Source organism: Salvelinus sp. IW2-2015, linkage group LG17 (assembly GCF_002910315.2).
Source record: "Salvelinus sp. IW2-2015 linkage group LG17, ASM291031v2, whole genome shotgun sequence".
Lineage (NCBI taxonomy): Eukaryota > Metazoa > Chordata > Actinopteri > Salmoniformes > Salmonidae > Salvelinus > Salvelinus sp. IW2-2015.
In genome coordinates this window covers 30,627,321-30,652,083 of record NC_036857.1, presented here as the reverse complement: position 1 = coordinate 30,652,083, position 24,763 = coordinate 30,627,321, and the positions used below count along the sequence as shown (strand labels likewise).

The 24,763-nt window shown below is 40.5% G+C and overlaps 2 protein-coding genes across 3 annotated transcripts in view; both read left to right on the top strand.

Annotated features, from left to right (window-relative positions):
* The first annotated feature begins 409 nt into the window (after nucleotides 1-409).
* Nucleotides 410-3,004, top strand: asb8 (ankyrin repeat and SOCS box containing 8). Its single transcript, XM_024005846.2, has 4 exons — nucleotides 410-498; nucleotides 1,253-1,474; nucleotides 1,779-1,883; nucleotides 2,281-3,004. Exons 2-4 carry the CDS (start codon nucleotides 1,346-1,348, stop codon nucleotides 2,914-2,916), a joined length of 870 nt encoding a protein of 289 aa, XP_023861614.1. The 5' UTR covers nucleotides 410-498; nucleotides 1,253-1,345; the 3' UTR covers nucleotides 2,917-3,004.
* A 7,258-nt stretch (nucleotides 3,005-10,262) lies between these two features.
* LOC111976692 (cyclic AMP-dependent transcription factor ATF-7) overlaps nucleotides 10,263-24,763 on the top strand; it is a 47,044-nt gene continuing 32,543 nt past the window's right edge. For both annotated transcript variants that reach the window (XM_070448080.1, XM_024005721.1), the window contains exon 1: nucleotides 10,263-10,344. The gene's annotated coding sequence lies outside the window, so the exon portion shown is untranslated. The remainder of the gene's footprint in view (nucleotides 10,345-24,763) is intronic.

The window sequence follows — 24,763 nt, the reverse complement described above, 5'->3', positions numbered from 1 at the left end:
TCACGCAGGTACCAAGAGAACATCCCTGTCCATCCCCTGCCTCTGATCTAGCGGACTCACTAAACACACATGCTTCGTTTGAAAATAATGTCTGAGTGTTGCCCTGGCTATCCATAAATACATTTAAAAAAAAAAAGAAAATGGCGCCGTCTGCTTTGCTTAATATAAGGATTTTAAAATGATTTATACTTTTACTTAAGTATATTTTAGCAATTACATTTACTTTCGATACTTAAATATATTTCAAACCAAATACTTTTAGACTTTTACTCAAGTAGTATTTTACTGGGTGACTTTCACTTTTGCTTGAGTCATTTTCTGTTAAACTATCTTAACTTTTACTCTAGTCTAGTATGACAATTGGGTACTTTTTCCACCGCTGATATTTTGTGGGCGTAGCCCAGTCGCATGTTTTCGCAGCAAATTAAATGACGTTGCCGTTTCCTTGTTTTTGTCAAGCTTGGACAGCGCATTCCTTGAAACTGTGGACCATAAACGGTATGTAGGGCCCAAAATATCGACATACCAACGATGCAACTTGAATTTTAAATCAAACTATGGAAATATTTGATACATTCTTCACAATCAATAAAATGTATAATACTGGTCATCTTTGCTAGCGTGAACTGTCATTTGGAGTGGAAAACAGCGAGCCGATTAGCACGCTAGCTAGCTAACGTTACTGCTGCTGAGGTCGCGACATTTAGTTAAGTTAAATTGTGTTTTGGTTAGCAACTGCAATTATGGTTAAGAATTTTGCTAGATAGCTTAGTTTGATTGTGTATATAATGGTAACTTAGCTAATGCAAGTAAGTTAGCTAACTAGTAGTTGGCCACTAAGTAGCCAGCATTAGCTGCTAGTTGACGTGTTGCAACAGCTGGTTAACAGGCTAGCTAACGTTACCATTTAACCTAACAAGCTAAATTGCAAAGTTTCTACTTTTTGCCAAATGATGCACAGGTAAAACTAAAAACACTTTTGCTAGGTTGGGAAATTATAGCTGTCGTGTACAGAGTAGTAGCCATTCAGTTTGTGTGGCAGGTGTCAAAAGAGAGTTGTTATTATTTGATGCACATAATGTCAATGTCAGTCAACGTCACATTTACAAATTCACCAGAGGGGGATTGCCATACCCATGCACGTAATTGATTTCTTATAATATATTGTAGACCTAGATAAAAACAAGCATGTCTCTCCAAAGTGAACACCTCTAATTCTTTACCATAATACCAACATTGTGTTTTCTTTCAGATCTTTAACTCCAACTTGGCCAGCCAGGTGTTGTAGACCGTGTGGTGTGGCGTCAGTGCACCCCAGCCTGGGTGCAATGTTCCTCAGCTCCACATGAGCTCTACTATGTGGTACATCATGCAATCTATTCAAAGTAAATATTCCCTGTCCGAGCGGCTCATCCGCACCATTGCTGCCATTCGCTCTTTCCCACACGACAATGTGGAGGATCTTATTCGAAGGGTAGGTTGGCTGGTTGGCTTATCTTTGAACTGTAGAGATGAAATGTTAACACAAACACCACTGTACTTATCTAATTTGTTGTGTACCAGAGTTGACTTCTTTGTAGTAAAAGAACTCCCTCAACCTCACATTCTCTCTGCACGTTGTTAATTGTGTCGCTGTTTTGTAGTTTCATTGCTATCTTTTAACTATGCCACAAATTTGAGATGTTATTCAGTTGAATATGACTTGTTGTGTATGGTATCGGTATCTATTCATATTTTGCATACTGTTGAAAAMGACACAATTGCATGTCTACCTTCAGGGAGCTGACGTGAACCGTATGCACGGCACTCTGAAGCCCTTGCACTGTGCCTGTATGGTGGCGGATGCCGACTGTGTCGAGTTGTTGTTGGAGAAAGGAGCAGAGGTATGTATGGTGGCATGTTTTTAACTCTCACTCATCCAACTTGAACTTTGTTTGAAATGATTTAGCTACTTGCTTAGCTAGTGGTGATATGTTGTAATGTAAAAAAAAAAAAGAAGTTAAACATCCTGAGGTAATATTTTTTTATTATTTTTATACTGTACATGCTGCAGGCATCGATACATCTAACCTGCTCTTGATTACTCCCACTTGAATCCCCTTCACCTGAATCTCAGAAAATAATAGTGAATCTCTTATCTGTGAACTTAGGTCTATAATAGCTGCTATTTGTTACTATGTAATGCCTCCAATTGTAAAATAAACCATGCTCTCTCTCCCTTTCTCAAATGGACTAACAAAGTTTTATTGTATTCTGTGAATCCCCTACCTGTCTTCTCAGGTGAATGCCCTGGACGGCTACAACCGCACAGCGCTGCACTACGCAGCAGAGAAGGACGAGGGCTGTGTGGAACTCCTCCTTGAGTACGGGGCCCAGCCCAATGCATTGGACGGCAACAAGGACACCCCGCTACACTGGGCGGCCTTCAAGGACAACCCTGAGTGCGTCAGGGCTCTGCTGGAGAGCAGTGCCTGCCCCAACGCACGGGACTACAACAATGACACTCCATTAAGCTGGGCCGCCATGAAAGGCAACCTAGAGAGTGTGAGGGTTCTGTTAGAATATGGAGGCCAGGTCCATGTTACTAACCTAAAAGGCCAGACACCCATCTCTCGCCTGGTGGCCCTACTTGCCAGGGGCCTGGGGGCAGAGCAGGAGGAGGAGTGTCTGGAGCTGCTCTATAAGGCAGCGGGGAGGTTTGAGATCCGCCGGGCAGATGGTACCTTACCCAGGGAGCTCAGTAAGGATCCCCAGCTCCTGGCCAAGCTGACCAGTATGGTGGCTGAAGCACCGACGCTACGCGCGCTGTCACGGTGTGCTGTCAGACAGAGCCTGGGGGTGAGATTCCTCCCCACTGCGGTCAAAGAGCTGCCTTTACCAGAGTCGGTCAAAGAGTACTTACTGCTGAGAGACTGAACTTACAAGGGGTGGGACTAGAGGTGACAGGATGTGTAATCACTATCAATCGTATTCAGACTGGAAATCTGTGCTTAGCTCAAATTAGCTCAAGAGTTGCACGCACCTATCTCACCCATTTAATAGTTTATGATGCATATATTCTGACAAAGTTTCTCCTTAATGAGGAATGATGTTGATTCTAGATAGTATGAGGTGTTGTAGGCAGTCCAAAAGGTCACACTGAGATGAGGAAGTACTTAGTTCTTATGTGGTTGTTGTGTGTGTGTGTAAAATTTGAGTGATTCGCTTTTTCTCAGTGCTTCCCTCTTCGTCAGTGAGTCTGCAGAATCAGCCTTGCAATCCCAAAAAACATAGTGTAAAATATGGAATTGCATTTCATTCAATGTTGCATTTCATGATAACTGAGTATAATCACTCTTCGTGTTACAAAATAATAAACAATTGTAGATGACATATTTAAAATCACTAATATATTATAGAGATCAGTGTGCCAGGTAATGTTGTTACATAATGTTGATTAACAGATATGTGACTGTAAAACAAAATCATCTGTATCATATAGCACTTCCTGGCAGGATTGGGGTAAATTCTGAATTAAGTTGCGAATTGGTGTTTTAATTCCATTGTTGAATTTGAATTGGCCACACCCCACAGGAAGCAGAATTTGAATTAAATTAAGTATAATTTAATGAAAATAAATAAATTCAAATGGATAATTTATTGCATACGTCATTATGCACATGTTTATTTTGACATGTATGGTTACCAATACTATATTTAAAACTCATTATCCTTCAACGAGTTTATCATAATTATAGTGGTTTGGAATATTGTAAGATCATTGTGAAGGTTGTCTATAATAATTCAAATTCACTTACATGTTATTAGATAAAATAAACATGTTTTCCAGAATGCATTAGCTCAACCACTCAGAACATCTCATGACAAAAATACAAACATCTGTGAGTTATAATAAAGCAAATATTTGAAATGGTATCTGTATTCTTTAGTAAGAGGTGGCAGATGCTTCTGGCAAAATATTTGTCAAAGGACTGAGACTTGATGTTTCATATCTAAGTTTGAATTGTTTTTTAATTAAATTCTACTTTAATTCAAATTCATTGCAAATTCTGCTTCCTGTCGAGTGTGGCGAATTCGATTTTCAATTCGTGGGATGAATTGAATTAAATTCTGAAATTCTGAATTGACCCCAACCCTGCTTCCTGGGCTAAATATGTGGAAATGCCAGCCTGTCAAATATATAAGTGTGAAAATGTGATTTGCTATTTGTGTTTTCTATACAAGTTTTTGAATGGAAAAGGTACAGTGTACGTTGGCTTATTTTAGTTGAAGTATGCTGATGTACAGCCAACTATTGAAGAATACATAGATATTTTGTTTTCTATAGAGACTAGGTAAACCTTTATTTTATAATTTTTACATCAGGATTTTCCATGGTGCTTTTTTTGGTCCAAAACTTTGTGCACCACAGATTTAAATGTGACCATAAACAATGTAACCAGCAAACCATATAAAGGTCTTTTTCAAAATTGTTTATTTTAGGCAAAAGCTTTCAGTAATAGTAGAAATTGTCATAGTGGCATGAATTTGGATGTTTTTTTTAATTGTATTTAAAATATATAAACTATAGAAGCTTTGACCAATGTACTTTAGTTTGTAGTGAAACTCAAGTGACACATTTTTGACAGTTGTTTAATGTGTTTGTTTCTGTTTGCTTGTTTGCCAGGTGTGTACATGCATAATATTGATAGTTAATTTGGTTCTCTTAGACACCAATGTAAACCTACAAAGTGCATTTTTCTGTTAAATAATGAAAAAAAAAAAGTAAACGCCTTCCCTTATACTATGTACCGCATTTCTGTTGTTTTTATGTTATTTTAGTTTAGACACCAAAAACTCCAGTAGGGATATTGGCAACAACTTATCATGTGCATGTAGTTTCATCACATGCAATATTGAAATCGTCCAGCAGGAGTCTAGTCTGCAACAGTGCCTTCAGAAAGTATTCATACCCTTTGACTTATTCCACATTTTTGTTGTGTTACAGCCTGAAATCCAAATTTATTAAACGTTTAAAAAAATATATTCTCACCCATCTACACAATAACCCATAATGACAAAGTGAAAATATGTTTTTAGKAATGTTTGCTAATGTATTGATAATAAAAATACATGTCTCATATACATAAGTATTCACACCCCTGAGTCAATACATGTTAGAATCACATTTGGCAGTGATTACAGCTGTGAGTCTTTCTGGGTAATCCTCTAAGAGCTTTGCACACCTGGATTGTACAATATTTGCACATTATTCTTTTAATATATTTTTTTAGCTCTGTCAAGTTGCTAAACAACCATTTTKAAGTCTTCCCATAGATTTTCAAGCAAATTTAAGTAAAAATGGTAACTAGGCCACTCAGGAACATTCAATGTCATCTTGTTAAGCAACTCCAGTGTATATTTGGCCTTGTGTTYTAGGTTATTGTCATGCTGAAAGGTTAATTTGTCTCCCAGTGTCTGTTGGAAAGCAGAATGAACTAGGTTTTCCTCTAGGATTTTGCCTGTGCTTAACTCTATTTCGTTTATTTTTATCATAAAAAAACTTCCTAGTCTTTGCCAATGACAAGCACACACATAACATGATGCAGTCACCACTATGCTTGAGAATATAGAGAGTGGTACTTAGTGATGTGTTGTGTTGGATTTTCCCCAAACATAACGCTTTATATTCAGGACATAAAGTTAATTTCTTTGCCAATTTTTTTGCAATTTTACTTTAGTTCCTTATTGCAAACAGGATACATGTTTTGAAGTATTTGGATTCTGTACAAGCTTCCTTTTCTCTCTGTCATTTATGTTAGTATTGTGGAGTAACTACAATGTTGTTGATCCATCCTCAGTTTTCTCTAATCCCGGCCATTAAACTCTAACTGTTTTAAAGTCACCATTGGCCACATGGTAAAATCCCTAAGCGGTTTCCTTCCTCTCCGGCAACTGAGTTAAGGACGCCTGTATATTTGTGACTGGGTGTATTGATACACCATCCAAAGTGTAATTAATTACTTCACTGTGCTCAATGTCAGCTTTTAATTTTTTTTAATTTTGTATCTTTCAATAGGTGCCCTTCTTTGCGAGGCATTGGAAAACCTCCCTGGTCTTTGTGATTGAATCTGTGTTTGAAATTCACTGCTCGACTGAGGGACCTTACAGATAATTGTATGTGTGGGGTACAGAGATGAGGTAGTCATTCTAAAATCATGTTGAACACTATTATTGCACACAGAATGAGTCTATGCAATTTTTACTCCTGAACTTATTTAGGCTTGTCATAACAAAGGGGTTGAATACTTATTGACTCAAGACATTTCAGCTTTATATTTTGTATTCATTTGTGAATATGTCTAAAAACAATTCAATTTTGACATTATGGGGTATTGTGTGTAGGCCAGTGACACAACATCTCAATTTAATCTATTTAAAAATCAGGCTGTAACACAACAGAATGTGGAAAATGTCAAGGGGTGTGAATACTTTCTAAAGGCATTGAATAAATCTGTATTTGCTTCAATAGCAGGAGATCTAAGTATAGCATTGAAAAACGTGTTAATAATCTTCAGTAATGTTGTGTTATTGGGAAAATATGACAAGAAAGAAAGATTGGTTTAACAACATCTTGAGAAGTATATACTCTACTTGTATACATCTGTCAAAATAACATCCTATTTACAGGATAATACAGTAAACTCTTGTATGCCATTGTTGGTGTGGCACCACTGAAGACATGACAGTTGAATTGTTGTAAACAACATATTTCACTGTTTATCTGTATTTACAGTGGCTGCCACTCTAATTTTTAACTTTATTGTCACTGTGTAAAAACACAAAGCTATTGGACACATTTCAAATCCCGCCTTTGTTTTAATTGGCTGCTTCCCCTTTGATGACATTTGAGCAGGTTCAAAAGTACCACTCAATAATAATCCTTTGTTGCGTTACTAAGGTATTGTCTCGAGATATTTCCAATGCTATATTTTGGCCCCATATCCCGACACAGACAGGACGTTCGTTTCCCAGCGAGAGAAAAAAGGTTTGTTCATAAACCCTGCCCATTTCTACAATTGATCATCTTACATTATTGTTATTACTTTTACCTTAATCCTAACCTTAACCACACTGCTAACCTTATGCCTAACCATAAATTAAGACCAAAAAAATAATGTATCTTTCCAATTTTGGCTTTGTGGCTTTGGAATCTGACGTGGTGGCTATAGAAGCTAGTGGAGACCAGAAAAAAAGGGGGAGAATTTCTAGAAGGAAACTAAAGCAACACAGAGAGGAAGAAGGCCCCCTCTCAGCACTCTCTCACACTACCTTCCTTAAAAACTGTACAATACAGTAGTTATCATTCACTCACATCTGTTCAATGTCTGGATTTTCTTCACATTAGTGCTACTGTAAATTTTCAATACTACTGTACATTTCTACTACAGTAACAGTCAAAAGTTTGGACACCTACTCATTTCAGGGTTTTTCTTATTTTTAAAACTATTTTCTACATTGTAGAATAATAGTGAAGACATCAGAACTCTGAAATAACACATGGAATCATGTAGTAACCGAAAACGTGTTAAACAAATCAAATTATATGTTGTATTTGAGATTCTTCAAAGTAGCCACCCTTTGCCTTGATGACAACTTTGCACACTCTTGGCATTCTCTCAACCAGCTTCATTAGGTAGTCACCTGGAATGCATTTCAATTAACAGATGTGCCTTGTTAAAAGTTAACTTGTGGAATTTCTTTCCTTCTTAATGCGTTTGAGCCAATCAGTTGTGTTCTGACAAGGTAGGGTTGGTATACAGAAAATAAACATTTTCCTTTAAAGTAATGAAGAAGAACAGATCAAACGACAGTCCGTCATTACTTTAAGACATGAAGGTCAGTCAATTTTGAACATTTCTTCAAATGCAGTCACAAAAACCATCAAGCGCTATGATGAAACTGGCTCTCATGAGGACCGCCACAGGAAAGGAAGACCCAGTGTTACCTCTGCTGCAGAGGATAAGTTTATGAGAGTTACCAGCCTCAGAAATTTCAGCCCAAATAAATGCTTCACAGAGTTCAAGTAACAGACACATTTCAACATCAACTGTTCAGAGGAGACTGCGTGAATCAGGCCTTCATGGTCGAATTGCTGTAAAGAAACCACTACTAAAGACACCAATAATAAGAAGAGACTTGCTTGGGCCAAGAAACACGAGCAATGGACATTAGACTGGTGGAAATCTGTCCTTTGGTCTGATGAATCCAAATGTCTGATTTTTGGTTCCAAGCGCCATGTCTTTGTGAGACGCAGAGTAGGTGAACGGATGATCTCTGCATGTGTGGTTCCCACAGTGAAGCATGGAGGAGGAGGTGTGATGGTGTGGGGGTGCTTTGCTGGTGACACTGACAGTGATTTGTTTAGAATTCAAGGCACACTTAACCAGCATGGCTACCACAGCATTCTGCAGCGATACACCATCCCATCTGGTTTGTGCTTAGTGGGACAATCATTTGTTTTTCAACAGGACAATGACCCAACACACCTTCAGGCTGTGTAAGGGCTATTTGACCAAGAAGGAGAGTGATGGAGTGCTGCATCAGATGATCTGGCCTCCACAATCACCCGACCTCAACCCAATTGAGATGGTTTGGGATGAGTTGGACCGCAGAGTGAAGGAGAAGCAGCCAACAAGTGCTCAGCATATGTGGGAACTCCTTCAAGACTGTTGTAAAAACATTCCAGGTGAAGTTGGTTGAGAGAATGCCAAGAGTGTGTAAAGCTGTCATCAAGGCATAGGATGGCTACTTTGAAGAATCAAAAATAATACATTTACACAAAATATACTTTTTTGGTTACTACATGATTCAATATGTGTTATTTCATAGTTGTGATGTCTTCACTATGATTCTACAATGTAGAAAATAGTACAAATAAAGAAAACCCCTTAAATTATGTTTCCAAACTTTTTACTGGTACTGCACTGCACTCTGGTGTACATTTTTCAATCCTTCAAAATATCATGATTTTCACTCATATATCAGGCTTGGAAATGTAAAACAGAAAGAAAAAAATGTTAAGAGAAAATGAAATGAAAAACGTTAGGAGAAAATGTAATATTTTAAATGTGACAGAGCGTTGTTGTAACTGCCCTCATCAGAGATGGTCTATAATGTTGTAACAATCCCTCACAACAGTGCTCCTTCTACACATAGCAATATAATAAACTGGGGTCATTCTAGTTCTAGAATCATTGGCTCCACATGCCCAAGGTTGTAGGCAGGCCAGGCCAGTGGTTATGCAAGCTGTGATCTTAGGGACTGGATACATAATTCATTACATAGTCTGAGTTCGAAAAGGCACCCTTTCCCCCTTTTTCCCACTTTTGACCAGGGCCAATAGTGCTCTAGTTAAAAGTAGTGCCCTATATAGGAGATAGGGTGCCATTTGGGATGAAGACATAGTTTCCTTGTCCACAGACTCCTGGCTCAGTCAGGATACAGAATATTGGAACAACACAGTTGGCAAACAAAGCAAATGAGCTGAAAATGTGATGTTAGCAATAATTATGATTAACACTCATTGCTGGCTGGTGTACTTGGGGAGAGAGTACAGTGTACTGGTAGTGTACAGTGTACTGTTTAACCAGTTTCTTATGTTGCATCTTGAATTGAATACCTGCTTCATGTCAACGGTTCTAAACTAAGAATTTAGAACCGGCCAGCTTCTAAAGCGACCAGCTTCTATTATATTCCATTCTATTATAGCTTTAACAACTTTAGATTGATTACAAACAAAGCTTTACACTGTGCACTAAGCATTCCCTTTCCCAGAAACAGACAGTATCTATTATTCTATTTAGAAGGAGATAGATAGACAAACCTCATGTATTTCATCGCCACATTCCAGAAACAGGTTATTGAGGTAACCAAAATAGCTGCAAAAACAAAGGTGCCTGTTTGTTTGTTGTAAGTATGAGCAATGTGAGTATGAAATTCAGTGTGTTCACAGTCAGAAATATGGTAGACTTATGACACCCCATTTCAAACATCTGCTACACAGGGTGAATAGAATAGAATATGTTTCCCCTGGGAAAAATATTATACAATTTTGTATGCACCCCCCCAATACATCTTAAAATAATTAATGTAGGCGTATGTAAAATAAAAAATACATAAAAAGCTTTGAAATAGGCCTAGTCTGTATTTTCTTAAAGTAAATTCCGTACACTGTTGTTTATTATATGAGTAAAATGACTATGAAGACCTCGACGTAGAACCTCGCGATGATTCAAGGAGGAGGGGAGTGTCAAATTCCAAGACTAGAGAAGAGGAGAGAGGGAGAGAGAGAGGGGTGCAACGGTGAGTTTGTAAACAGTATATCATTGTCAAAATCTACAATCCACGCGTAATTCCGATGAAAATGTGACATAGAAGTATTGAAAGTCGTTACAGTTAGTGTGTACGTTTCTATCGTTGTCCTGTCGGCCATGAAATCTGAGTGGGCAATTAACGTTAGTTGACAGAACTGTTGTGGTCTGTCTTCTCGCTCGCACTCGAGTGCCTATTTTCGCTTTCTAGCTAACAAGTTGGTTAGTATTTAGCTAACTAAAGTGTCAACTAATTATTTATCAGCAAAACTACACGACTATATGACATGCTCATGTTGTCATGCATGAAGTTCGTTGTTGTTGATGAGGTTTTAGTACTGCACATTGCTTTTCCCTGGCTGTGGTAGCGGCCTGTTCGAAGTTAGCACTGGGGAAAGTTATAGCTAGCGAAAACTCCCATTTTTTGAGTGGAATCGTCATGAACCAATCACATTCTTCTGTCAGAATTGATTGACAGCCCAATGAGCGATAAGGGTACGAGATCATGGTGATTGACATGTTGGTAGCCAATCCTTGAAAAGAAAGGGCGGTCTCATGCGGGAAAAGGCAGGTCTTGTGTGTGTTAAGGGTATTCGGGTCTCAGCTAGCATGCTAACTTGACTGAACATCTAATTTAGCCAGACGTCTGATGGTTTCAACTTTTAGCAGAAGTTAAGTCATTACGATTCTGCCTCTTGAGAAGATGATTTCGATTCTGCTTACTGAGAAGAGAGAATTTCATAACTTTAGCAAACAATAAGTTTTCTCCATCATCGTAAGCGATCCACACCATGTGTAGCTGAAAGAATAACCTGCAATAAATTACAGCACAGTTGATTCTTTAAAAACTGGGAGATTCAAATTCCTCAACATATACAATCCTCCATTCTATTGCCAGTTGTGACTTTAACTTCAGCCATATATTTATAACACTGTTATAATAACTGTACCTCATCCTAGTCTAAGATTATGATAATATTGTTATCTGTATTGATATCTATACTGAACAAAAATAGAAACGCAACATGTTAAGTGTTGGTCCCATGTTTCATAAACTGAAATAAAAATCCCAGAAATGTTCCATAAGCACTAAATGCTTATTTATCTCAGATTTTGACCACAAATTTGTTTACACCACTGTTAGTGAGCATTTCTCCTTTGCCGAGATAGACCACACCTGTCAGGTGGATGGATTATCAAGAAGTTGATTAAACAGCATGATCATTARACAGGTGCACTTTGTGCTGGGCACAATAAAAGGCCACTCTAAAATGTGCAGTTTTGTCACAAAACACAATGCCACAGATGTCTCAGGTTTTGAGGGAGCATACAGTTGGCATGCTGACTGCAGGAAAGTCCACCAGAGCTGTTGCCAGAGAATTGAATATGAATTTCTCTACCATAAGCCGCCTCAACGTCGTTTTAGAGAATTTGGCAGTAGGTCCAACCGGCCTCACAACCACGTGTAACCATGCCTGCCCATGACCTCCACATCCGTCTTCTTCACTTGTGGGATCGTCTGAGATCAGCCACCCGGACAGCTGATCATTTTCAGAAACAGTCTCAGGAAAGCTCATCTGCATGCTCGTTGTCCTCACCAAGGTCTTGACCTGACTGCAGCTCGGTAGCGTAACCAACTTCAGCGGGCAAATGCTTACCTTTGATGGCCGCTGGCATGCTGGAAAAGTGATGTTCAAGGAAGAATCCCGGTTTCAGCTGTATCGGGCAGATGGCAGACAGCGTTTATGGCATTGTGGGCAAGTGGGTTGCTGACGTCAATGTTGTGAACAGAGTGCCCCAGGTGGCGGTGGGGTTCTGGTATGGCAGGTATACGGTCAACGAACACAATTGCATTTTATCGATGGCAATTTGAATGAGAGATACTGTGACAAGATCCTGAGGACCATTGTCATGCTATTCATCTGCCACCATCACCTCATGTTTCATCATGATAATGCACTGCCCCATGTCACAAGGATCTGTACACAATTCCTGGAAGCTGAAAATGTCCCAGTTCTTCCATGGCCTGCATACTCAACAGACATGTCACCCATTGAGCATGTTTGGGATGCTCTGGATCGACGTGTACGACAGTGTGTTCCAGTTCCCACCAATATCCAGCAACTTCGCATAGCCATTCAAGAGGAGTGGGACAACATTTCACAGGCCACAATCAACAGCCTGATCAACTTTATTTGAAGGATATGTGTTGCTCTGTGTGAGGCAAATGGTGGTCACACCAGACACTTACCGGTTTTCTGATCCACACCCTACTTTTCTTTATTATTAAAGTTATCTGTGACCAACAGATGCATGTCTGTATCCCCAGTCATGTGAAATCCTTAGATCAGGACCTAATGGATTTATTTGAAGAGGCTCCTGAGTGGCTCGGTGGTCTAAGACACTGCATTTCAGTACAAGAGGCATCGCTGCAGTACCTGGTTCGAATCCAGGCTGCATCATATCCGGCCGTGATTGGGAGTCCCATAGGGCGGTGCACAATTGGCCCAGCGTCGTCCGGGTTTGGCCGGGGTAGGCCGTCATTGTGTAAATAAGAATTTGTTCTTCACTGACTTGCCTATTTAAATAAAGGTAGCATAATTTAAAAAAATTAAATTGACTTATTTCCTTAAATGAACTGTAACAAGGTAAAATCTTTGAAATTGTTGGATGTTGCGTTTATATTTGTGTTCAGGGTATATACATTCCTATTCATATCTACACATACAGTACCAGTCAAAAGTTTGGACACATCTACTCATTCCAGGGTTTTTATTAATGTTTTACTAATTTCTACATTGTAGAATAATAGTGAAGACATCAAAACTATGAATAACACATGGAATCATACAATTTTTTGGTTATTACATCTGTGTGCATCTGTGTGCGTGTTTTACGAGTGTCAGTGTAGAGTGCAGTGAGTGTGCATTGGAGCCAGTACAAGAATGCAACAAAAGGGGGTCAATGCAAATAATCCAGGTAGCCATTTAATTAACTGTTCAGCAATCTTATGGCATGGGGGTAGAAGCTGTTCAGGAGCCTTTTGGTCTCAGACTTGCTGTGCAGAACAGCCTATGACTTGCGTGGCTGGAGTCTTTGACCATTTTTGGCTTTCCTCTGGCACTGCTTGGTAGAGAGGACCTGGATGGCACCGAGTTCGGCCCCAGTGATGTACTGGGCCGTACGCACTACCCTTTGTAGCGCCTTGGGGTCGGATGCCAAGCACTTGCCATACCAAGCTGTGATGCAGCCAGTCAGGATGCTCTCAATGGTGCGATGTATAACTTTTTGAGGATCTGAGGGTCCATGTCTGGGACTTTGTCTGGTTCTGTGATGTGTCCATATTCACAAGTATTTGTTTGGTTGTCTGCTAAGTTAATAAAGATATCAAATCGAAGTTTATTGATGTGGTGTTATATCTGTGGTGCTGTCTAAGGCAATGCATCTCAGTGCTTGAGACGTCACTACAGACACCCTGGTTTGAATCCAGGATGTATCACAACCGGCCGTGATTGGGAGTCCTATAGGACGGCGCACAATTGGCCCMGGTTTGGCCAGTGTAGGCCGCCGTTGTAAATAAGAATTTGTTCTTAACTGACTTGTCTAGTTAAATAAAAAATATGCCTCTCCAAGACTAGCTCATCACCAAGATTATGTTCATTGCGAATCATCTGGGAGATGTACGAAGTTAGCACTGGGAGTTTTCGCAACTATAACTTTCCCCATCTTTTTGAGTGGAATCGTCATGAACCAATCACATTCTTCTGTCAGAATTAATTGACAGCCCACTGAGCGATAAGGGAACGAGATCGTGGTGATTTACATGTCGGTAGCCAATCCTTGAAAAGAAAGGGCGGTCTCATGCGGGTAAAGGCAGGTCTTGTGTGTAAAGGGTATTCGGGTCTCAGCTAGCATGCTGACTTGACTAGTGCCGATTTTTGGAACAGTTCTGCCTTTTAGATCACAATCCAATAASATTACATCGACGGGGGGGGCTGATCCTAGATCAGCACTCCTACTCTGAGATGCTTGGTACATACAGCCTCTGTTTTTCTGGTTTGCAGTTTAATTCTAAAAAGCTATATCAAATGTTATACATTATGTATATTTTTCTGTATTGGATTTATACTTGTGTATTGATCCATGAAAGTGTCAAGAACACATGGCAGGTGATTAGCTCCGTTTCACCACTTGCTTCGTATTAGATCCCAGACTAAGAATTTGTGCTTTCTGTCTGATCTACTCAACAGAAACAAAACTAATGAATGTACATTAAATACAGGGTGTTTAAACCGCCTTAAAGTTCATAGCCCAGATGCAGCCTACCAGTTGTTCATAACACAGAGATCAAATGTCTCAGTTATTGGACAAGTCTGTCTTGTTTAAGCGTTGTAGTTTTGGCATCAAAACAACTTGGGCCATACAACCCATTCCCTTCCGTTCAAAAGCTGATGATCCATCTAATAAATAGACATTCAAGTGTTTCCAATTTCATTGCAGAAAAATGTCACTGGTGGATCGTTTGTCTTGCATTGTCTGTCTGCTCTGCCATGGATTTAGCTTAAAGACCTGGGCAGTTATGCAGACGCGCGAGCATATAGGGTTTCATGTGTTCCAGGCAGCAGCCTAGATTTCTCTTGTTAGTCAACCCTCACAGGGTTGCAACTGAGGGCGCTAGCACCTCGTCTGTCCTGTCCAATGATTTATATACAGTGCGTTCAGAAAATATTCAGACCCCTTGACTTTTTCAAATAAAATGTAGGTTACAGCCATATTCTAAAATMTATTTAATTGTTTTTTTTCCCCCCCTCCACACAATACCCCATAATGACAAAGCAAAAACAGGTTTTTATACATTTTTGCAAATGTATTAAATAAAAAGAACTGTTATCACATTTACGTAAGTATTCATACCCTTTACTCAGTACTTTGTTGAAGCACCTTCGGCAGCGATTACAGCCTCGAGTCTTCCTGGGTTTGACGCTACAAGCTTGGCAGGTTTCTCCCATTCTTCTCTTCAGATCCTCTCAAGCTCTGTCAGGTTGGATGGGGAGCGTCGCTGCACAGCCATTTTCAGGTCTCTCCAGGGATGTAAGATCGGGTTCAAGTCTGAGCTCTGGCTGGGCCACTCAACGACATTCAAAGACTTGTCCCGAAGCCAATACAATGCAGGAGTGGCTATGTACTTAGGGTCGTTGTTCTGTTAGAAGGTGAACCTTTGCCCCAGTCTGAGGTCCTGAGCGCTCTAGGGCAGGTTTTCATCAAGGATCTCTCTGTACTTTGCTCTGTTCATATTTCCCTCGATCCTGACTATTCTCCCAGTCCCTGACGCTGAAAAACATCCTCACAGCATGATGCTGCCACCACCATGCTTCATCGTAGGGATGGTATTGGCCAGGTGATAAGCAGTGCCTGGTTTCCTCCAGATGTGACACTTGGCATTCAGGCCAAAGAGCTACATCTTGGTTTCATCAGACCAGAGAATCTTGTTTCTCATGGTCTGAGAGTCCTTTAGGTGCCTTTTGGCAAACTCCAAGCGGGCTGTCATGTGGCTTTTACTGAGGAGTGGCTTACGTCTAGCCACTCTACCATAAAGGCCTGATTATTGGAGTGCTGCAGAGATGGGAGAACATTCCAGAAGGACAACCATCTCCACAGAGGAACCCTGGAGCTCTGTCAGAGTAACCATCGGTTTCTTGGTCACCTCCCTGACCAAGGCCCTTCTACCCCGATTGCTCAGTTTGGCCGGGCTCTAGAATGAGTCTTGGTGGTTCCAAACTTCTTCCGTTAAAGAATGATGGAGGCCACAGCCACCATGCCTCCATCTTGGCAGTCCCCCACGATTGTAGAAAATATATATTTTGGAAGCTATAGAAATTAATTTATGATGTATACATTTTTGTTTTTGCCATATTTATTATATTACAGACAACGTAAAGCTGCAATATGCAACTTTTTTAACAACCCCCGACCAAATTCACATAGAAATGTCAGTTATGGATCTGTCATTCTTATTGAAAGCAAGTCTATGATGTGTAGATTTTCTATGCTTCCCATTCTTAAGTTCAGTGTTTGCGTCTTCGTTTTTGTACACCAGCTTCTAACAGCTGAAAATACAATAATTTTGGTTATTGAAAATATATTTCACTCCGCTTTAGATGGTACAATGATTCTCTACACCAGTGGTTCCCAAAGTTTTTATAGTTCCGTACCCCTTCAAACATTCAACCTCCAGCTGCGTACCTCCTCTAGCACCAGGGTCAGCGCACTCTCAAATGTTATTTTTTGCCATCATTGTAAGTCTGCCACATACACACTATACTATACATTTATTAAACATAAGAATGAGTGAGTTTGTCACAACCCGGCTCATGTGACAAAGAGCTCTTATAGGACCAGGGTACAAATAATAATCTAATAATAGTAATAATAATCAATCATTTTGCTCTTTATTTAGCTATCTTGCATATAAAACTTTATTTGTTCATCGAAAATTGTGAATAACTCACCACAGGTTAATGAGAAGGGTGTGCTTGAAAGGATGCACATAACTCTGCAATTTTGGGTTGTATTGGAGAGAGGCTCAGTCTTAAATAATATTCCACACACAGTCTGTGCCTGTATTTAGATTTAATGCTAGTGAGGGCTGAGAATCCACTCTCACATAGGTACGTGGTTGCAATAGGCATCAGTGTCTTAACAGCCCGATTTGGCAAGGCAAGATGCTCCGAGCGCAGCCCAATCCAGAAATCAGGCAGTGGCTTCTGATTAAATAAAATTTTCACAGAACCGCTTGTTGAAATTTTGATGAGGCTCTCTTGTTCAGATATCGGTAAGTGGACTGGAGGCAGGGCATTAAAGGAATAACGAATCCAGTTGTTTGTGTCATCCGTTTCGGGAAAGTACCTGCGTAATTGCGCACCCAACTCACTCAGGTGCTTCGCTATATCACATTTGACATTGTCCGTAAGCGTGAGTTTATTTGCACACACAAAAATCATACAATGATGGAAAGACCTGTGTGTTGTKCTTGTTAAGGCAGACAGAAAAGAGCTCCAACTTCTTAATCATAGCCTCAATTGTGTCCTGCATATTGAATATAGTTGCGGAGAGTCCCTGTAATCCTAGATTCCGATCATTCAGGCGAGAAACTCGTTATCATGCAAGCGGTCAGACAAGTGAAAATTATGGTCAGTAAAGACAACTTTAAGCCTGTCTCTCGTGTCAATACTTTGCCCCTTAATAACCAGCGCACTTCTGTATGTTGTAAAAGCGTTACGTGGTCACTGCCCATATCATTGCATAGTGCAGAAAATACACGAGAGTTCAGTGGCCTTGATTTAACAAAGTTAACCATTTTCACTGTAGTGTCCAAAACATCTTTCAAGATGTCAGGCATTCCCTTGGCAGCAAGAGCCTCTCGGTGGATGCTGCAGTGTACCCAAGTGGTGTCGGGAGCAACTGCTTGTACGCGCGTTACCACTCCACTATGTCTCCCCGTCATCGCTTTTGCACCATCAGTACAGATACCAACACATCTAGACCACCAAAGTCCATTTGATGTCAGAAAGCTGCCCAGTACTTTAAAAATATCCTCTCCTGTTGTCCTGGTTTCCAGTAGTTTGCAGAAAAGGTTGTCTTCCTTAATTGACCCCCCCCCCCCATAAACGCAATGGACATGTGCCAGGCCCGCCACGTCTGTTGACTCATCCAGATGTAACTCATATAATTCACTGGCTTGTTTGCGAACCAGTAGTTGTTTCAAAACATCTCCTGCCTTGTCACTGATGCGTTGTGAAACAGTGTTGTTTGATGAAGGCATTGTCTGGATAGTTTTGTCCTTTTCCCCCGGCATTGTCCTAGCCATATCCTCTGCAGCAGGAATAATTAAGTCCTCCACAATAGTATGGGYCTTGCCTGTCCTAGCCACTCGGTAGCTCAACATATAAGACGCTTCTAGCACCTTCTTATTAATGGTATCTGTTGCAGTTTATACATGTCTTACTACTCGAAAGTCGACTTAATTCTCGCTCAAAAACTCCTGTAGCTTTATTTCAAATTTGCATGTTTTACATCTAAATGTCTGCACAAGAGTGAAGGTTTCATCGAGTTGTGAGATCGCCACAGTGTGTTATATGTGCAAAAGAACTGAGGAAAGGCACCCAATATAAGTGAACCCCAAATCAATGTAGTTCTCATCATATTTGCACCTCTTCGATTGTCCAGCGTCCCTGTCTGTTGTTCGGTGCTTTCCCTGGCTGTAGCTCTTTGGCTGCGTCAGATTCACAACTGTAAGTGTCCATGCTAGCTGGGCTAACAACAACATGTAGAATTACTGATGTTAGCATTGGATGTGCTTGTGGAAGCTGAACAACTTGTGTTGTCGACAGGTGCAGGTGTAGTATTGCTGGTCGTAGCAGTACTACCAGTAGAGCTGGTATGTATGTCTCCATGGACACGGGCCTAACTTAAAAAAAAAAAATCATTTATCAATTTTTTAGCAAATGGAATGAGCAGCAGCTACGTTTGACTACATACGGACCGTTAGTGGAATTCCCACGAGAGAGTAATGTGATTGGATGTTAATTATTTGACAAGGCTACCTGTATTTGACATTGTGTTATTTCATTGAACACTAGATGGTTTAATTAAWTTTTTTGCAGTGAAAGGAGGCTACTCAGGCGAGTCAAAAACCTCACCCAAATGCATAGCCCCGTTGGAAAATATAAATGGACTGTTTGAAAATGTGGGGGGGGGGAAATGTATTTCAAAATTATTTTTAAATGTGAATCACATTTTTATTTGGCTTACCTCCGACTGCATTGCGCGTACCCCTGGAGAATACCTACTCTACACAATTGCTTGTTTMGTCACATAAATTGAAATTAGGCGAACTATTAGTATTTTAGCAACCAGGCAATATTGCATATTGTTTTTTTAATTAATACTTTTTAAATTATATGCCTATTTTCTGAGGTAAATATATATATATATATATACTTTTTTAAATACACAGATGATTTTTTAAAACATACTGAGTTACAGTTCTTATAAGGAAATCAGTCAATTGAAATAAATTCGTTAGGCCCTAATCTATGGATTTCACATGACTAGGAATACAGAAATGAATCTGTTGGTCACCGATACTTTTGGTCATGTCGTGTATGTGGACTCCTGCTAATTGAACATTTAATTTCAAAATCATGGGCATTAATATGGAGTTGCTTCCCCCATTGCTGCTATAACAGCCTACAGTCGTGGCCAAAAGTTTTGAGAATGACACAAATATAAATTTTCACAAAGTTTGCTGCCTCAGTTTGTATGATGGCAATTCGCATATACTCCAGAATGTTATGAAGAGTGATCAGATTAATTGCAATTAATTGCAAAGTCCCTCTTTGCCATGCAAATGAACTGAATCCCCCAAAAACATTTCCACTGCATTTCAGCCCTGCCACAAAAGGACCAGCTGACATCATGTCAGTGATTCTCATCGTAACACAGGTGTGAGTGTTTGACGAGGACAAGGCTGGAGATCACTCTGTCATGCTGATTGAGTTCGAATAACAGACTGGAAGCTTCAAAAGGAGGGTGGTGCTTGGAATCATTGTTCTTCCTCTGACAACCATGGTTACCTGCAATGAAACACGTGCCGTCATCATTGCTTAGCACAAAAAGGCTTCACAGACAAGGATATTGCTGCCAGTTAGATTGCACCTAAATCAACAATTTATTGGATCATCAAGAACTTCAAGGAGAGCGTTTCAATTGTTGTGAAGAAGGCTTCAGGGCCCTCAAGAAAGTTCAGCAAGCGCCAGGACCGTCTCCTAAAGTTGATTCAGCTGCGGGATCGAGGCACCACCAGTACAGAGCTTGCTCAGGAATGGCAGCAGGCAGTGTGTGAGTGCATCGGCAGGCAAAGACTTTTGGAGGATGGCATGGTGTCAAGAAGGGCAGCAAAGAAGCCACTTCTCTCCAGGAAAAACATCAGGGACAGACTGATATTTCTGCAAAGGTACAGGGATTGGACTGCTGAGGACTGGGGAAAGTCATTTTCTCTGATGAATCCCCTTTCCGATGTTTGGGGCATCCGGAAAAAAGCTTGTCCGGAGAAGACAAGGTGAGCGCTACCATCAGTCCTGTGTCATGCCAACAGTAAAGCATCCTGAGACCATTCATGTGTGGGGTTGCTTCTCAGCCAAGGGTGTGGGCTCACTAACAATTTTGCCTAAGAACACAGCCATGAATAAAGAATGGTACCAACACGTCCTCCCAACCATCCAGGAACAGTTTGGTGACGAACAATGCGTTTTCCAGCATGATGGAGCACCTTGCCATAAGGCAAAAGTGATAACTAAGTGGCTCGGGGAACAAAAACATAGATATTTTGGGTCCATGGCCAGGAAACTCCCCAGACCTTAATCCCATTGAGAACTTGTGGTCAATCCTCAAGAGGCGGGTGGACAAACAAAAACCCACAAATTCTGACAAACTCCAAGCATTGATTATGCAAGAATGGACTGCCATCAGTCAGGATGTGGCCCAGAAGTTAATTGACAGCATGCCAGGGCGGATTGCAGAGGTCTTGAAAAAGAAAGGTCAACACTGCAAATATTGACTCTTTGCATCAACTTCATGTAATTGTCAATAAAATCCTTTGACACCTATGAAATGCTTGTAATTATACTTCAGTATTCCATAGTAACATCTGACAAAAATATCTAAAGACACTGAGGCAGCAGACTTTGTGAAAATTAATATTTGTGTCATTCTCAAAACTTTTGGCCACGACTGTACACTCTTCTGGGAAGGCTTTCCACTAGATGTTGGAACATTGCTGCGGGGGTCTTGCTTCCATTCAGCCACGAGCATTAGTGAGGTCGGGCACTAATGTTTGGCGATTAGGCCTGGCCGGCAGTCTGCGTTCCAATTCATCCCAAAGGTGTTAGATGTGGTTGAGGTCAGGGCTCTGTACAGGCAAGTTCTTCCACACGATCTCAACAAACAATTTCTGTATGGACCTCGCTTTGTACACAGGGGCATTGTCATGCTGAAACAGGAAMGGGCCTTTCCCAAACTGTTACCACAAAGTTGGAACACCGACTCGTCTAGAATGTCATTGTATGCTGTAGCATTAAGATTTCCCATCACTGGAACTAAGGGGGCTAGCCGGAACCATGAAAACAACCCCAGCCCATTATTCCTCCCCCACCAAACTTTACAGTTGGCATTATGCATTCAGGCAGGTAGCGTTCTCCTGGCATCTGCGAAACCCAGATTTGTCCGTCAGACTGCCAGATGGTGAAGCGTGATTCATAACTCCAGAGAATGCGTTTCCACTGCTCCAGAGTCCAATGGCGGCGAGCTTTACACCACTCCAGACGACACTTGATATTGCGCATGGTGATCTTAGGCTTGTGAGGTTCTGCCCCGCCATGGAAACCCATTTCATCAAGCTCCCGACAAACAGTTCTTGTGCTGATGTTGCTTCCAGAGGCAGTTTGGAATAATGGCACTTAAAGTTGACCAGGGCACCTCTAACAAGGGCAGACATTTTACGTACAAACTTGTTGGAAAGGTGGCACTGTCCTAATACCGTGCCACGTTGAAAGTCACTGAGCTTTTCAGTAAGGCCATTCCACTGCCAATGTTTGTCTATGGAGATRGCATGGCTGTGTGCTCGATTTGTATACACCTGTCAGCAATGGGTGTGGCTGAAATGGCAGAATCCACTCATTTGAATCGGTGTCCACACACTATATATAGTGTACTTTAAAAAAAGTTGGGGCGTGGTTTAGAAAACCAGTTAGTATCTGGTGTGACCACCATTTCCTCATGCAGCGCAACACATTTCCTTTGCATAGAATTCATCAGGCTGTTGATTGTAGTCTGCAATTGTGGTGTCGGTTGGACGTACTGACAAATTCTCTTAAACAACGTTGGTGGCGGCTTATGGTAGAGAAATTAACATTAAATTCTCTGGCAACAGCTATGGTGGACATTCCTGCAGTCAGTATGCCAATTGCACTCTCCCTCTAAATTTGAGACATTAGTGGCATTGTGCTGTGACAACACGGCACATATTAGAGTGGCCTTTTACTGTCCCCAGCTCAAGGACCACCTGTGTTAATGATCATGCTGTTTTAATCAGCTTCTTGATATGCCACACCTGTCAGGTGGATGGATTGTCTTGGCAAAGGAGAAATGCTCACTAGCAGGGATGTAAACAAATTTGTGCACAATTTTTGAGAAATAAGCTTTTTGTGAGGATGGAAAACTTCTGGGATCTTTCATTTCAGCTTATAAAACATGGGACACTTTGCATGTTGTTTATTATTTTGTTCAGTATATATTAAAACGTTTCCTTTTAAAGTATACTTTTTTAGATGACTAATGATACTGACACCGCTACAAATASTTTTTGTGCACGAAACATCTCACGTAAATACCGTAAAAATGACATTCATTCCTTTGGAGGACTGCTCCTACTGGGGAGTGCCAATATGGCCGACCTGTGGCTTCAAAGCCTCTCAATGGCCAATACAAAGGATCAGCAATCCAGGGTTTATATACATCATTGGTCATGTCCTGTTTGAGCTACCAAATACTCTTTGATCTCACAGTAAAGTCCGTGAGTCAACCAATACATGACCACCACACAGCAAACCACACTCTTTCTTTCTTTTCTTTCTTTCTTAATTTCTTTTCTTTCTTTTCTCTCTTTTCTCTCTTTTCTTTCTTTCTTTTCTTCTTTTCTTTCTTTCTTTTCTTCTTTCTTTTCTTTCTTTTCTTTCTTTTCTTTCTTTTCTCTCTTCTTTCTTTTCTTTCTTTTCTTCTTTCTTTCTTTCTTTCTTTCTTTCTTTCTTTCTTTCTTTCTTTCTTTCTTTCTTTCTTCTCTGTGTCTTACCCTCTCCCTCCCTCTAAGCCTTTTGTGGGGTCTCCCCTACCCTCTAACCCTGGCAACTCTAGCCCTGTAGATTCCTGAGTCCTTTGGCTCCCTGCCTGCAGGCAGAGAGAACTATTAATACAGTTTGTTTAGCTAGTTTCCTAGCAGGCTGCATCAAACACTGCGGGCCTGTAGCTGATTATAGACAGAGACCCGCTCGACCTGCTCGCTCCCCTGGCCATTTGGGAATTGGGACGCAGACCAAGTTAACAGCGACGGGGACATTGCCGGCAGGCTCCGAGAGAGCGATTGGAATAGGGCCCACTGGCTGAGCTGACTTCTTTTGATGTTTCCATGTCACCTTGGATGAATGGAAGCTTAAATAGATGGGTGGACTCACTGAGTCTGACTCATATGTAGGCTATCGCATGTCTGAAATGGATATAATGAAAAGGATTTATGTGGAGGCGTTTTACCTCAAAGCACAAGAAGGAAGATTTAGACACCCACATTCTTTGCTTGTTCTGAAATTGTTTCTGTTGTAGAAACACAGATACAATTAGTCTTTGCAACATTTATTTTGTTGAAATATAATTTGATCTCTGAATTTGTTTTCTTATTTATCGCAAACAAATTGYTCATTATAATTTATAGAATTCGTTTAATATTCAATAAATATAGTACCTAACATCTGATTTGGACCAAACCTTTTTTCTAGCTATGAGTTAGACATGAGGAATCCAAAGAAATAGTGAAAAGCTACCCACGGCGTCCCTGCCACACCCCACTACAATCACATCCTACATCCTGATATTACCAGGTTATGACCACTAGATGGTGCTGTTTCAGGGGATTTTTATAAAAATTTCCACGACAGGGAACGGTTGATTGTCAAGGGCAATGAATTCCATTATCTTGGCATTAATGGATTTCGCCTTTGAGTTYTCTCYCTGAAATGTTCTTACTCTTTCAAATGACTGCTGGACTTGAACTTGTTTAGTTGTTGGAAGTGTGCGCTTAGTATTTTTTCTGCTTCTCTGTGTAGCACTGTATTTTTCGTGGCGTCATTACGTCARCTACCTACGTTATATAGGTATGCACGTCAGCTTTGACATTGGTTTTGCAKATCGGCGTTAAACTAGATGTTGGCATTTTTAGCTAATATCGACCAATTCCGATATGCTCACRGATATATCGTGCATCCCTAATTTAAATAGGCCTACATTTTGTTCTCAACAATTTGTATGAYTTTTATTTTCATGTATACTGAAAAAATATATAAATGCAACATGCAACTATTCAAAGATTTTTACCGAGTTCATATAAGAAAATCAATCATTTGAAAAAAAAATTGTAGGCCCTAGTCTATGGATTTCACATGACTGGGAATGCATCTGTTGGTCACAGATACCTTAAAAAAGGTTGGGCGTGGATCAGTAAACCTGTCAGTATTTGGTGTGACCACCTTTTGCCTCATGCAGCGCGACACATATCCATCTCCTTCGCGTAGAGTTGATCAGGCTGT